The sequence below is a fragment of the Loxodonta africana genome, chromosome 21 (genome assembly GCF_030014295.1).
Source record: "Loxodonta africana isolate mLoxAfr1 chromosome 21, mLoxAfr1.hap2, whole genome shotgun sequence".
Lineage (NCBI taxonomy): Eukaryota > Metazoa > Chordata > Mammalia > Proboscidea > Elephantidae > Loxodonta > Loxodonta africana.
This window is the reverse complement of record NC_087362.1, coordinates 47,777,712-47,794,342: the sequence shown is the minus strand read 5'-3', so window position 1 is coordinate 47,794,342 and position 16,631 is coordinate 47,777,712. Positions and strand designations below refer to the sequence as shown.

The following is a 16,631-nucleotide window of genomic DNA, read 5'->3' as shown; positions in this document are numbered from 1 at the left end:
CTTGTGAAAACAACAAATCACCACTCAAGAGACAAAAAAAAACTAAAACACAGACTTAAAAACCAAGCCATTTAATTGTGTCTTTAAAGGTAAACAATGGAGCTGGATCCCAAGTCCTGAGAATGCCAGAGCTACGGGTCCAAAGAGTCCCATGGTGCAGTATTCTCAAGCAGAGGTCAGAACTCAAGGTGTTAACGAGGCAGAGCACTTAATGGAACTCATGCATTCCACTTAGCAACTTTGCAAACTGCCTGAAACAGACTTCAAGAGTCTTTCAAGATGGGGAAAATTCAACTCCTGGTTTTATAAGAACGAAGAGTATCAAGTTTTATGTGTACTCCTCTTCACTTTTCTGACTCTTTAGCCTGAGCCAACTATCATATCCCCAACTCCTACCAGCCTAAGCTGTAGTTTAGGTGCGAGATCAGTCCCTCTATCCATTCCCTTCCATGTAATGCCACACAGCAGGAGTGGCCTGAGGCAGAGAGCGCTCATCAATACAGCTTTTTAAAAAGCACTTAAAGTGAAAACAACCCTTTAGCGGCACATTGATTTAGTTTATGATTTTAATTTACAAATTAAAAAAGCTACATGTTTCATTTTTTCTCCTTTTTCTCTTCTTTCTTTACATCACTCTTTTCCTTATCTTTATCTTTGTCATCTTTTCTATCCTTTTTGCTCTCTTCTTTTTCCTGCCCTTCTTTCTTCTCTGCATCCCGGTTGGCAATCTTGTTGTTGATGAGGTTGTGCAGGGCGACAACAGAACGGATCAGTGAAGCAAGGTATACCACCACCATCTGGTCGTTGGTCTTCAGGTAAAAGGCCTTAACAAATTCCTGCAGGCTGACATCTGGCAGCAGGTTGAAGACGTCTTGCAACTGGTAGATGATCTGGTGGTTGATGGGCAGCTTGCCAGTGGTCACTTTCTCCAGGTAGCTCCTGATATCCAGAAGCTTGGAGTTCAGTCCCTTCAAACCATGGACCTGGTTTGTGATACGCTGAGAAAGAGTGCCCACTGTAGTGTCTTTGATGTCTCTGTAATATCCACAACAAGAAAGGGCAGGAAAAAGCATCAGTGTACCATATTATCACATAGATTCGCACGTGCTTTAGAAAACACCCAGCTTTATGGGGGGAACAAGTTTTCAAAAGTAAAATGCTGCTGCTTCTCCATTTGATAAAGATTTGAGTATAAATTGCCTTAATTTTGTTTCCATGTGGGGGTACATTTTAGCATGATAAGTTATCTTTCTTATTATAGAGTATATTTCAAAAGATGATCGTAATAGCTAAAATGAAACAATTCTCACTTAAAAAAACTGTTTGGGTCAACTTTTTAAGTCTGCCGGTAACTTCCTGTGTGCTATATTATGAAGCTTTACCTCAACGCTCTATCTTAAGCCTCAAAAGGATGACAAGTCAGTTTTGAGCTTAAATCAGTCAGCAGTAACTTTCAGAGTGGGAGAGAATCCTATATGACCTTTTAAAATACAGTCCAAAAAAATCCCAAGATGTAGATTCTGTGTAGAAAACGGACTACGTTTTTTGAAAAGGACACACATTGGAATAACATGTGCCTGCAGTGATTTCATACATCTGTTCCCATCACAGTCAACATCATAGTTTCTATGCAAGGTGTGCTATCCACAAAATTATAAATCATAAAGACACTTCAGGGATTATCTAGTTCAGCCACTTCAATTTATAGATAAGAAAACAAAGGTCCAGAAGTGCAGTGATTTATTCAGAATCACAGAATTGTTAGTCCTGGACCGAGATGAGAATCCAGGTCTCCTTCTTCTTGATACAGATCTCTTCCTCACACCAGGCAGACTCCTGGGCCACTAGTAGGCAGCGCAGCAGAGGGGGATGCTTACAATCCTGCTGCCACACTAAGGTCTCACCGTAACAAGTGTTCGACTCCAACTTCCTCAGCTTCCTCTGCTCCGATTTCACTGGTTACATGCTCAAATGTTTTTGAGGTTGGAGTTCCGTCCTGGGGGAGGAAGCTTAACTTCAGTTATTTATGTACAAACAGAGTACGTTGTTTTTACACACCTTTATTCTTCTGCTTCAACTCAGATCATTTCATGGGTACAATTATTGAAAATTTTCCATGGCAAGGGTGTGTAAAACTTGCTTTGAAAGCTTTCTAAGCTAAAATCACTGTGGCTCTGCTCAATGACAGGGTATACTTGTTTGTATGTTGTTTTGGCTACTAAATTGTTTTCTGAGGAAAATCTTTATATTCCATCAAGCCCACACTGGGAATGACACTCAGGGAAGTCCTGGTTAGGCTGATCTTTAAAGTATACAGTTTTTTCTAAAACAGGCACTATATAGCATACTTGTACTTTGGGCAAGCTCATGCTAGAATACGTAATCTTACAACCACCTGTTATCTTTTGGATCAAATGATGCGAGTGCCAAAAAAATGCAATCAGAATCACTGGCTTTCTGATGGTCGGAATTCATCAGAGATCAAGTTCAGAGATGCTGCTGGAGATGTGGTTCCCCTAGGGACTTCCTGATGGGATGCAGGGGTTTTTCTTAGACCGAGGACCAGAAGATGCCATACATACCTCACCTGTAAAGGCTGTGCAATATCTATGAAGCAGTACAGTGGTGAGAGCACGGGCTGTGCAGCCAGACTGCCTGGGTTCAAAGTCTGGCTCTGCCATGTATGGTAAAGGAGCTGTGTGACTTTGGTCAAATCACTTACCTTATACTAAGTGCTACGGTATTTTATTCTGATAGTGTGAATCCTGCAAATCGCAGTTTCTTCTTTGCTTTGGATGCTAGGGAGGCCAGAGCCTTTAACAATCTTGCAGAATTTCAGGGATTAATCCTTTCCTGGTTTTACCTTATAACATGATCTTGTATGTTCCCTCTAGCTTCTATTTAAAAAAAATTTTGCTGCATTGTGGCATGTGTGCAAATGTGTAGCCTCAAATCCCTTTTGGAAAAAGGGAGGGTAAAAATTAACTTGAAAACAACAGTATCAAGACCAGGGATAAAAGCCTTACTGCAATTGGGTAATAAATCTGGATCTAGCAAGGCAAAAGAGAAACAGAACAGGGCTTAGTGGAAGTGAAATTTGTAGGGAGCTAGCCTAATACACCTTTTCCAGATTTTAAAACCGAATATAAAGATTAAACACTGCATATCTAAATCCAAAGACAGACTTTAATCCATCCTTTAGTATCTTGACTTCGGAAATTCAAGATCAAGCTCTTTGGTGGATACTGTTAAGTATTTTAAGATCACAACAAAACACATACAGAGTTTTTCGTCAAGTCCTATCCTAAAACATGAGTTCAGTTTTGCTGGAAATCGAGAAAGCTGTTTTTAGCAGCTCTTCACTCCTACACTGGAAGCATGTGCTACAGTCACATGGCAGGTACTGCGTATTGTGCAGCCTAGCACTCAAGTGTCAAATGATCACAAAGGAGTCTCACCACCTAGCTCTTGGCAGCTCTGACTCATCCAATTTGAAAACCTGTGATCTGTCTATATGGATTGAAAATCTTCCAAGAGAACAGGTTAGTGGCACAGAGGAGGAGGCCCAACAGTGGAAACTGGACTAGAGTAAGTCCACCAAGCTCTGCATTTATTTTGCTGTCAATGTCTCTGGGGCCTTAATTTCATTTGTAAAAAAAAAAAAAAAAAACTTTAAATTTCTATAGCCCTCTCTCAAACTCCAAAATTTGGCGATTCAAAAACTCAAGGGAGAAAAACATGAGTTCAAACTATTGACAGAAATCAACGGCTTTCTCTTGTTAGAGAAAGGATCTGTTGACTTGAAAATGGAAAAAACAAACGTCCAGTAAATAGAAATTCAATCTTCTGGGCTCACAGCAAGATGACTTACATCATGAACTTCTTCCACTGAAATATATGCTTCTGTGGGCAGCCCCAGGTCCTTTGGCTTCACATCAATTATCACCAATACCTGGCAGAGAAACACATCTTAGCAATGTACCTCACAGCAGGCACATAAGAGATAATCACAGCCATTCTTCTGATGATTACTGAAGCTGTTTCAATCAGAAGAGAGCCTGGATTTTCAGCAAAAGTGAGTTTACAGTTCAAATGATTGTACCACTTGCTCTACTGTTCACCCCCATTAGCCAACAAGCTGAGGGGTGGCTATCGGGTAGTGATTAAGAACAAAGAAATTGGAGTCTAGACAGCCAACATTTCAATCCCAGCCCCACCCTTCACCAAACCTTACTAACCATTCTGAACCCCGCTTTTCTTATTTTTAAACAGGATAACAACCCTATGACATTACTGAGAAGATGAAATAAGATAACTTGTATACCTGGCACTTGGCAGGTTTTAACGGTTATTTAGTAAATTAGGTTACAGCGTACTATGCAGAACATTACAAATTAACACAGTAAGTTTATGAAGGAGAAGAGCTGTGAAATGATTGGCTACCCAAATCCCTCTTAGGGTACTCTTAGCTTGAGTTACTGGCAAAGAATATCATTCAAGAGTTTTGAAAACAGCACTTACTGAGTTAGGGCAGTATCTTTTCATGAGTTCATTGATGGCGATGTCATTCTTGTGTAATTTAGGGCCTGTGTGGTACCACCCAACTATTCTTTCCCTAGCTGAGAAAGGAAAAAATTAGTGGGACTTAACTGCTGCATGGAGACCTATATAATAACTCCCTTCAAAAGGATAAAAATGTCAATAGTTATGCCCTCTGTTTTTGAAAATTCCAATCATCTATTTTAAACCCTGACATATTATGTTATCTAAAACTCAAAAGGAGAATTCTTAGAATATAAGCAGTGTGAGAAATCTAGAGACATCCATATCCCAGACTGGTTTAGGAGTCCAATCATACATGAAACTACTAGAGAGCAATTCCAAGGCAATATATAAGCTAGTGAAGTTCATCATCACATGTAGAGAGCATCTACAAGTGTTGTGGGAATAAACATTTGCAAAGCAATGTGGTTGTGGTAATGAAATAAAATGAAAACGATACACGTGACGCAGATATTTACCCTGGTGGTACTAAAGCTCTAGGGACAGGTAGAGTTTATTTGCTGGTTCTGTGATTTTCTGCTACAATCAGAGGGTTGTCTCTTTCCTCTTCAAACCTAGGCAATCAATCTGGCCTTAAATTGTTCCTCTAGTTTCTTCTTTATTCTACTTCATTCCTCTACTACCACTAATCTTACTTATGTCTAAATAAATGAAAGGGCCTTTGATAATAAATAAAGAAAAAGGGATAGCTTAAAAAACAAAACACAGCCACACACACAAAAATCAATGCCACGCCATAATACCTTCTAAGAAAATCAAGACTTACCATTGACCTTCTTAAACATTCCATACATGTTTTCTAAATAATCATGGTCTAAAAACCAGACAGAGTCATCTTTGTCATCTTCATCAAAAGGGACTAAAGAGAGAGGAAAAAAAAGATTTAGTTTAGGGTACTAGATAGGAATTTAGAGCAGAGGTCACAACTGGAGACCCCCTAGGCCAGAACTGATCCAAGTATGTGTTTAGTTTGTCCAACACAGTATTACTTCCCTCCCCGCCAAAGTTGCCCTCATTAAAAACTGGGAGATTTCACATAAAAATTCAGATTTCCAGCTTCTCTTGGTAAAAACAGAAACAAAAAACCTCGGAACAACTAGCTAGAGCCAAATAGGGGCTACCCCTTTAAAAGGATATATGCTCTTCAGTCTACTATAAGCCCCATCACCTTCCTTATCTTTCTCATTTGGCAATTTACATTACTGGCTGGTCCTTTTAGACATATGAATTAGTGACTTCTTTAGTCCAGAGGTCACTTCAATTACTTTGCTTTGTTGTCACTGCTTTAATTATATAACACATGGATACATTCTTATAAAGATTCATGGCAGAGAATAAAAGATTAGTGTCCTCCATCTCTGCAGGGATTGACAATTTACATGGCTGCCTATTTTTATAAATAAAATTTTACTGGAATATGGCCATACTCATTGGTTATATACTATCTATGGCTGCTTTTGTGCTACAACAAAGCTGAGCAGTTGCAACAGAGACCTTATGGGTGATAAATCTAAATATTTACTATCTGGTTTAATGAGCAGCTTCTACGCCCTATAAACGCCTGCAATTCTGAAACAGAATTCAGGAAGGTTTTGTTTCATTTCTTTTAAAGTTAATTGACATTTTACCTGCAAAACTGTTGGATACATCGAGTACTTTCTTTTGCCATGACCCCAAAAGCACACCAACAACGCGCTTCTGGTTTCCAACCTTGCCTATTCTGAATGAGAAAACAGATGGTCAGTTTGGACAGTTACACATAGATATCAGACCCAACAATTAGATACTCAATGGAAAATACCAATGGTACAGACACAATTTGTCAGTTTACTTGAGAACTAATTCCACTAATGTAACAGAGTTAGTTTTCCACAAAAATGAACAAAAACCAAACCCACTACCATCGAGCTGATTCCGACTCACAGTCACCCCATAGGGTTTCCAAGGCTATAAATCTTTACTGAAGCAGACTGCCACATCTTTTTCCTGTGGAGCCGTGGGTGGTTTCTAACTGCCAACCTTTTGGTTAGCAGTCGACTGCTTCAACCACTACGCCACCATGGCCCCCAGAGTTGGGTTAGTTCTTAATATTAAATGTTAATTAATATAACAGGTACAGGTAGTCCCCATCTTATGAAGGACCACACTTATGACTGTGTTTTTTTGTACATCTTATCATTAGTAACATGTATAACACACAATATTGCCACACATAATTTGCTGATGTTATCATTCTCAGATGTTCAAAGATTGGATTTATAAAGATACTGCTGATAAACGGCAATAATTATGAAACAAACAAAAAAAAGAGGTATTCCAACTTACGCCAGAACGGATTTACAACAGACCGGTGGGACCAGAACCTGTTGTAAATTAGGGACTATCTATAATCCATGAACGTGCAAAAAAAAAAAAAAAAGAGTGCAACTGCTTTCTGAATCTTGTACTACTTGTACACAAACCAAGCTCTGGTGGTGTACTGGTTAAGTGGTGCTTGGCTATTAACCGAAAGGTTGGCGGTTTCAATACACCAGGCACTCCATGGCAGAAAGATGTGGCAGTTTGCTTCTGTAAAGATTACAGCCTTGGAAACCCTGTGGGGCAGCTCTGCTCTGTCCCATAGGGTCGCTATGAGTCAGAATCAACTCGACGGCAAGGGGTTTGGTTTTTGGGTTTATATTATATAACATCTGCCATTTCAACATTTTTTACATGACCAATTCAGTGACATATATGTTCCAGTTGTGTAACCATCACCACTGTTCGTTTCCAGAGTTTTCCATTACTCTTAACAGAAGCTCAGCATACTGGCGCTTTTTACTCATCACTGACTGCAAAGTAATACAAGTTTGGGAAAAATCCAAGCTTTTTCATGGAAATTTAAAACTGAGGAAATGAAAATTTCCCAGAGTTCAGAGTTTTAAAATGCTTTTCTATGATGTCTGAAAAACATTTAAGTTACGCTATCACATTTTTTTCCTTTCTCCTTTAAACCTTCCCCATCTTCTCTATCCCTGAATCTTTTCAGGGATAAAGATGCTGAGCAGAATCAATTTGTGGCCTGGCTTCTGGGTTGCTAAACCTCTGAAACATGTATTCCCTGTCTACAAGTGGCTCAGTAACTGATTCAGACTCAGGTCATTTATGGCCTGTCTGGCTTAATTAGGCCCAAGTCAGAAGTGAGCTGGTGACTAACCACACTGAGAAGGTTAAATGAATGAGAATGACTTATACTTCAAAGTTTCCTTTTAAAACCGCCTCTGTGATTTTCTCCTAAGGAGCTACAAGTGTTTCACTTACACAGTCTCATTACAATGGTCTTCCATTCTCCTGTAACCACAACAAACGTGAGACACAGACACAATACAACTCTCTGTTCAAAGCAAAGATAAAAGCCATTGGGAAATAAACATTTTCTAACAGTTGCTGGTTTTATATTGGTTAAACTATAACATTTTTCTTAATACATAGTTTGGTAAATTTATAAATGATTACTAAGGTTGAGGCTTGGATCAAAGAAAGTTAAAGACGTTGAAACTCATGGTATCTCTGATTTTATGAGCTTTTCTTTTGGTCTACAAAAACCCGTCTTTTTTTTAAAAACCCCACCTGTGTTATTTGACACAGCAGCTAGCAGTGTTTCCCTGCAATATGTCCTTAACAATTGTTTGTTGAGTTCACTGAACAGAATTGAAATAGTGCCTACCCCATTAATGCTTCCAGTATCCTATGGGAGAAAAACAACTACTGTATAGTAGAAAAACCCGCATAACCCGTTAGGCTGAGGGTCCTACAAAGCAATGGAACTGAACTGGGGACCCTAAGCCTCATGGAGTTTTTAGTTTGTTTTGGTTCTGGTTAAATCAGGAGTTGTACAAATGAAGTTGGAGGAGAATGGGGACTTAGCAACTATGACTTTACAGATGCTTCCAACTGGGTTTTTACATTTGTCAATTCAAGTAATTATCTTGTAAAACCTATGAACATGTGCAACAGGTCTAGCAGGATGAGCAGTTTGAAAACAAGCAAGGGATGGCAGAAGAACAACCTCAAAAACCGAGGTTGTCAGAGGATCTGTGGGATTTCTTACCTTATTCATTACTGCCAAAATCTCCAATCGGTCTCATTTTTTTTTAACTTGACTTTTTTTTCTCTCCTGCGTTTTATCATCAAACCAGATTCCCACTTATAAACTTTCACAGGTTAAAATAGCCCATCCAGGAAGCCTTTCAGGGCGCTGAGACCAGAATTTCGGTGACAGCCTTCAAAGGCACAGAAGCGCGAGTCTGAAGCGCTTTCCTACGAGACACAGAGTCTTTTTGGTGAAACAGGGCGAACGAAGCGACAGATACGGAGGAGATTTGCGAGGGTCAGGGCCATCTGAAGCTCGACCTACACCCCCGTACTCAGGAATCATAAATAGTTCGGTAAAAGGAACGGGTGACCCAGGCCTCGGAGTGGTGGCGACTGGGGCGGGGGAAAAGGGGTGATGCTGGGTGATTCCCGCTTCGTGGATCGGGGCTAGTCTCGGCCCCTTGGCGAGTACGGGCCGACCCACGCTCCGTCAGCGCCCCAGCGCGACCGCATTCATCGCGCCGTCCCCAGCGTGCCCGTGACTCAGCAGCGACGGCACCTCGGGCCCCGCTAGGCCGCCCCGCGTCGCCCGCTCACCGGTTGAAGTGATCCACCACACTAAGCAGCACCAGTGGGTGCACGACCACCTTCTGCACCGCCAGCTCCGGCATCACGACACACCCCGACTGCCAGGCCCGGCTCTTTGCGACCCGCGAACACCGGCAGCAGCTCCCGCGGCTCCTCCAGGCCTGGCTCCTCCTCTTCCGGCTCGGCCACTACCGCGCGGCATTCTTTTTCCGCTCCCAGAGTTCTTGGCGCGTGGCGCCCGAACTGTCGCTCTGCGTGCCATTTTGAGGAGGGGAACAGGGCCGGAAAAGGTCGGGGGCGGAGGCGGAGGTTGAGGACCGCCTTTGGTCGCTTGTTGAGGGCTACGTTTCCCGGGTTTTCAAAGGGACACGGGGGACGGATAAAGGTTTTTCTCCTAGTATTGGGGTTGCACGGTCACCTGCAGCGGTTTCTTCGCTTCAGTTCCTTCCTACCTCAGGCACTCCTATTTGAAGAAGTTAGGAAAAAAAATACTAAAAGAAAAAACTAAATAGTAATAATTCATATTTCCACTCTCCCAGAAAATGTTCACCTTTGCTTCAAGTCAAAATCCTCTAGAATTTCTTAGGGAAATTTAAAGTCTCTAGTATTGGGACTGCAGAAGCTTTTTCTCAGTTCCATCTCACCTCACCCACCCTCATTTGAAGAGTATAGAAAAAATACTATATATATATATATAAAAAAAAAAGAATATAAAAAAATTTAAAAAGAATCTAAAAAATAGCAACAATAGTAATAATTCATATTTCCACCTGCCTAGAAAATGTTTACCTTTGCTTTGAGTCAAAATCCTTTACAATTTCTTAGAGAAATTTTAAATCTCGCATTAGGTCAGCCCTTAATGTAGATTTGGTAATTTATCCCGTTATCGTCATTTTTATTGTAAGAGAACTTCCGCCTTAGTCTTTACTGTGGACATGATGCAGATAATGTGGCCACCTACAAGCCCTGGTGGCACAGTGATTAAGAGTTCCGTTGCTAAGCAAAAAGTTGGCAGTTCCAATCCACCAGCTGCTCCTTGGAAACCCTACGGAGCAGTTCTACTCTGCCCTGTAGAATCGGTATAAGTCCAAATGGACTCCACGGCAGTGGGTTTGTTTGTTTTTTCCAATATTACTATGTAACTAGGGCTATAAGAATGCAATTTGTGCAGTAGGGTCACACCATACAGATTGATTTTCAAATCAAAACTTACAGAAAGGTTGCAGAAAAATTGGAAGGCAATAAGGAATATGTTTTCATATTTAGTTAGATGAGAAAAAGACTAAAAAGGGAACTGTGGGAGAGGAGGACCAAAACCGAAAAAACCAAACCAGTTTTGGTGGATTTAGACTCATAGCAACACTATGGGACAAAGTAGAACTGCCCCATAGGGTTTCCAAGAAGCAGCTGGTGGACTTGAACTGTTGGATTCGAACGGCGACCCTTTGGTTAGCAACTGACCTCCTAACCTTTTAACTGCTGTACCACCAGGGCTCTGGAAACAATGACTATAAAGCCAATTTTCCGAAGGCGGCAAATGATATTAAAATTTATGCATGTTTGTACTTCTGTCTCATTTTAAGCTGCTGTTTCTGTAAACAAAAGCAATACATCAGCAATCTGAATTATTTACTTATTGTTTGTCCTGTCTTTAAATAGCTTTTACTTTCCCTGTATCACTAAAGGAATTTCCCCAACAGTTTAGCCTCTTAATCTTTTTTTTTTTAATAGCTTCTTATTCTTCTAAGGTAGACTCCTGATCTCTAAATATCTGGGGACGATACACAATTTCCCTTGCATTCTTACTTGCGAGTAGTGGAAAACATTACCGAAGATTAGACTGGGATTTAGCAATCGGTGGGAGAGTAACTTTAAAGTAGTCAGGATTTTTAATGTGTCTAGTATGCAAAAATATCCATGTCCTCTTTCTGCAGTTTGGCTTTCTAATTCACATTTTCTGCTGTATCCATGAGAAAGTAATTCCAGAATGTACTCATTATTATTAGTAATTAGCAAAAGAGAAGCTCAGCGTTTTTTGTTAAATATAAATTCTGATTCTATAGGTCTAGGGTGGGACCTGAGATTCTGCATTTTTAACAAGCGTTCTGGTGGGGGTGATGCTCTGTTAACACGGCTTATGACAATCTTATGAGGTAGGTATTTTTCTTATTTTACAAGTGAAAGTGGTTCATACTTGACTGCCTTGGTGGGCTTTTCTGGGCCACTTTATTTAAAATTCATCTTTCTTCCGCTCCTTATCTCCTGTGTCTGCTTTAGTTTCTGTACTTAGCATTTTTGAATAGTTTTGTGACGTTTTCTTATTTTATTCATTGCCTTTTTTCCCCCATTAGAACGTAAGCTTCTGTTTCATTCACGTGTATATCTTCAGTGCTTGGTACAGAAGAGGCACTCTGTATTTATTATGTAAATGAATAATATTACCTGAATAAACTGGAAAATAACAACAATGAGGCTCAGACATCTGAAATGGCCTTTCCAAGATCACATGGCTAGTAAGGATCAAGCCAGTTTTCTGTGATGCCAGTTCCTGTGTTCCTTACTGCACCATTCTGAGGCATTTGTTTCATTAAAGTGCTGAATTTCAAATCTTATAAAGTTACTATGTTTGATTTCACATTGCATTTGTACAGACTGAGCAAGCTATTTCGAAGCTTAAAGGGATTATCTAGTCCTGATTCACTGAAGTAGTGTGAAATTGACTTTGAAGATAAAAAAAAAAATTATTTAAGTTACACATGATCATCATATGGGAAAATGAAAAAATTCAGATAGTCAAAAATAAAAAGAAATTAAAATTACCTAAAGTCTTAACACATACAGAAAACCAGCATTAACTGTAGTCCACATTGCTATAGCTCTTTTTACAGAGACTTCATCATTAGCTATTAGACTTAAGCATTCGCTTCCTAGCTGGTTTCCCTGCTTCCACTTTGAATTTCCTCCACTGTGCAGTTAGACCCTGTTTAAGAAACCATTTTAATGGAAGTTTCAAGATTACGTAAGTGTAGAGGGAGTAGTGTAATGAAACCCATAAACCCATTATTGAGCTTCAAATCTTCTTCCCTTTTCCTCTATGACCCTCCTCTCCCCCTAGTTCCTCTCCTCAAATCTAATCACTGGCTATCAGTTTCTGGTGAATCTTTCAGGACCTTTCAGCATCTATATATGTGTGTAGCTTATGAAAAACATAAGCAGATTTTGAAACTTGCTATTTTTAGTTAATTATATATCATTAACACACTTCTTTACAGCAAGCCTAGATCTACTTTGTTATTAATAGCTGCATAGAATAGATTTTAATTTCTTTATAATAGACTTTTTCCGTCTACTTAAAGGCCCAGCTGCATCATTATCTTCCCCCAGTTTCTGTCAGCCTGGAAGGGGCATGTTATATGTTGAATTGTATTGAATTCCAAAAAATATGTTCAAGTCCTAACCCCAGTACCTGTGAATATACTGATGGGAAATAGTTTTCTTTTGTTATGTTAATGAGACCATACCAGAATATTTGTTGTTGAGTGCCATCTTTCCTTTGGACTCATAGTGACCCTATAGGACAGAGTAGAGCTGCCCCATAGGGTGTCCAAGGAGTGGCTGGCTGATTTGAATGGCCGACCCCTCAGCCAGCAGCCAAGCTCACAAGCACTGCACCACCAGGGTTCCCCACCAGAATAGCAACAAATAAAAACAGCCCGTTGCCTTCCAGTTGATTCTAACTCATAATCAGGCTCTGGTATACTAGAATAGGGTGGGTTCTAAATCTAATCCTTTTTGGGTGGTGTCTTATAAAAAGGGCACATAGGAACTTGGGAGCTAACCAAATGGTCAGTGGTTCAAATCCACTGGCTCCTTTCTGGAAACCCTATGGGGCAGTCTACTCTGTCCTGTAAAGTCACGAATCAACTCTACAGCAATAGGTTTGGGTTTCTTTTTTTTTTTTTTGTATAGAAATGTAGAGACATACACACAGGGGGAAGAGAACAAGTAAGGAGTGTCTACAAGCCAAGGAACACCAAGGAATACCTGCGGCTACCGACAAGAAAGGACCCTCACCTAGAGCTGATGCCCAGATTTGGACTTTTAGCCTCCAAAACTGTGAACCAATACCTGTTCTTTAAACCCATGCATTTGTGTTATTTTTGTTATGACAGTACTAGGAAACTAAGACAGGGGAAAAGCTGTCTCAGGAATGTTTCTAGAATGCTTTAATTTTCCACTCTCTATGACTCTTTGATTTCTTAAAATAAGAGTTTCTCCACTTTAAATTTGGCACTCTTTTATAACCATTGTCTTTTAAATTTTCACAATATTCATTCAACAAATATTGGGCATAATATGTGTCAGCAGTGGTTTTAGGCACTGAATAGATAGCGATAAATAAACTCCCTACCTTCTTAGAATGTATGGCCTTGTCAGGGGAGATAGGCTATAAGCCAATTAAAAAATACAAATCACATATAATATCCAATATGGTATCAGGATGTATACTACTTGTCATTATCAGGTGTGGTAGCCCCCAATAAACCATGTCTCCTAGCATTCTTGCCGTGGTGTGGTTTTCTTCATAATTGAGTCTGAGATTGGCCATTTGACTTGCTCTGACCAATGTATAATGCAAACAGAGGCAAGAGTAATGCTTCTTTCCACGTAGTGGCTTGTCCCCTGGGAAAGCTCACTCCAGAACCTTGAGCCATCATGGAGGGAGGTCTGGCTTCCTTACAGGAAGACTATATGGAAAAGGAGAGGAAAGCCTGGCCAGCCCACAGCTGTTCCAGCCGTTTAACTGAGGTATCAGAAACATGCATGAAGATGCCATCTTGGATATTGCAGCCCTAGGAGACACCATGTGGAGCAGAAGAGTTGCCCAGCTGATCCCAGCCCAGATTACAGAATAATGTAAAATGACAAATCATTGTTGTTTTAAGTCACTAAGTTTTAGGATGGTTTGTTATACAGCAATACATATCTGTAACACCAGGCAATTTATTACATCTCTGTGAACCCAAAGCTCTTGCTAAATAGATTAGATGCCCCTCAATGCCTGTTGTATAGTAGCTGTTCAATAAATGTTGGTTTTGTCACTTACTTTCTCAGTATTGTTTGCTTCTTTTACTCTCTTGTTTGAGAATTATTGAAGCCCGCCAAGGGCCCTTACTCAGCTCAAGTGGTCCACACAGAGTGTGAAGAGGTTCCTAAAGTGAGGCAGCAATTTAGGAACTCACTCCAGCAGGAATGAGTTAAGAGTATAGAGGAACTAGAGCAGCTGTATGGGAAAGGTAAGTCCTTGGCACCTCTGGCATTATAATCTTTTCAGGTCCTGTGAAGGCAATGGAAAAGAGCATGGGCTTATGGAGTCAGATCTAGATTTGAATTTTGCATTTACTATTTACTGGCTATGTTATTTTGAGTGGGTTCCTTAATCTGTCTAGGCCTCAGTTCAATTTCATCATTTGTAAAATAGGAATAAAATAGTACCTGACCCATGGATGCAGGGAGCCAGGGAGAGTGAAAAGGACTGTGTTGGCCTGAGCAGAGCTGTATGTAAGAGAGTAGTGAGAAACAAGCTTAAACTGCTTCGGCAGGGCCAGATTATAAAGGGCCTTGAATTTTTAATGTAAGCTGGAAAGTGATGTGCTGAAAGTGGTATTTCTGGAAAGTTAATCTGATGGTAGTGTGGAAAATAGATTCGAAGGATGGAGAGGTAGGAGCTAGATATTTTGGAAAATGTGATCATGTGTTCTGAGTTACAAATTTTGGTGGACCATAATTGCTTTTTTAAAAAAAAAAATTAATGCTGTTCTTATAAAAAAAAAAGTTTTAAAAATGAACTTTTTGTTTTTGATTACAAGAGTGATACATCCTCATTGTTAAAACTTCAAGTAGTACCAAAAAACAAAAAAAGCTGTTGCTGTCGAGCTCATTGCAACTCATAGTGACCCTAGAGGACAGTTAAACTGCCCCATTGGATTTCCAAGGGGTGGCTGTGTAGATTCGAACTGCCAACCCTTTGGTTAGCAGCCATAGCTCTTAACCACTCTGCCACCAGGGCTCCTCAAGTAGTACAGAAATATAAAATTTATAAAGAAAAAAATTTCCTAATAATCACTATTACCAGTTTGGTATGTCTTCTTCTAGATGAAATAATTGTTTGAAAGTTTTCAAGATCCTGATTTCAGGGTGTAAGTAGCAGCCATTGTATCTCCTTGTTTTGGGGTAACTGAACTTGATACCATTCCTCATTTTTAATTTTCACCCCCCAATCTCATAATTATCTATAGGCATAATTAGTTGTACATTCTGTGTACGTTAGTTGTATGCTGTGTACAGTTGCTCAAGAATCCCTGACCTTCACATCTCTGAAGACAGGCCAGGAGTCTTTTGCTCTGAGCCTTAGCCTTCTTCCAGTGTGATTAGGAAGCTTTTGATATTCTCTCTGGCTCCTATCACTTTCATTACTTATATTCTTCCTGCTTTTGGGAACACTGCTTTGAATTTTCCTCATTCCTTTTAATATTTTTGATTTGGCTATTGACTGCTACTACTTCCTAAAATAAGAGAACTTTTAGATTAAGAAAATTGTAGTCAGCCCTCATTGCATGATATGTTAAAGCATGCTTGCAGGTGTTTTAGTGCCTGATTCAAAGTAGACAATTTTTGTAATTAAAAATTTAATGGCTACCAGGAGATCAAGGATTGAGAGATCTTAAGTTTTCTTATGTGCTAAATAAGGCTTAAGAATTGATGTCTAAAGGGAAAACCTTTTTGGCTACAAGATGAAAAGAGTATAAAGAAGACCATCAGAAATAATTTAGAAGGTATTTTCCATGTTGCCCTGTTTTTAAAGAAATAAAACTGATTTGAAATCATCTCTGCTATTGTAGCCACTTTTGGGGCTGAATTCATTCAGAGAAATGCAGGAGAAGGCATTAGGAGAAATCCACCTTTTTTGGTTCAGTGAATTCTGGACTATTGCTTTGTCCTCTGAATTTTAAGAGGACCTGATCAGAATTCAGGATAATAACGGTTTCCTTTCCTTTGACCACCTTTGTCTTTCAATTTAGGGAGTTAGTCCCCACAGACTGTATTTTTCTGATTTTTTGTTAAGTCTAGAGCAAAGTATAATGGCCCTTCAGGCATCCTAGCAATATCTTGAACTTTGCAGTGTCTATTTATCAGATTTAGAAGAAAAAAAGTATAGGATATACCACCTTCAGCCAAAGCTGTATTTACTGCTGGGGTTCAGACATCTTTGGATCAAAAATTTACTTGCATGAGTCAAGTAGACCAGTTTGATCCAGAAACAAAGCCTCAGTCTTTGGAGAGAGAAGAGTGGTTCTCCAGATAGCATTGATCTGCCATTCAGATTTGACTCTCAGTTCAGCCCC

General features: G+C 39.8%; 1 protein-coding gene across 1 annotated transcript; it reads right to left on the bottom strand.

The window, feature by feature from the left end:
- Positions 1-552: 552 nt before the first annotated feature.
- PSMD7 (proteasome 26S subunit, non-ATPase 7) lies at positions 553-9,404 on the bottom strand. The gene is made up of 7 exons (XM_003417054.4): positions 9,235-9,404; positions 6,192-6,283; positions 5,330-5,422; positions 4,522-4,619; positions 3,872-3,952; positions 1,905-1,996; positions 553-1,035 (listed from the first exon to the last, which is right to left on the bottom strand). The coding sequence occupies exons 1-7, from the start codon at positions 9,306-9,308 to the stop codon at positions 597-599; spliced, it is 969 nt and encodes a 322-aa protein (XP_003417102.1). The 5' UTR covers positions 9,309-9,404; the 3' UTR covers positions 553-596.
- Between the last annotated feature and the right edge of the window lie 7,227 nt (positions 9,405-16,631).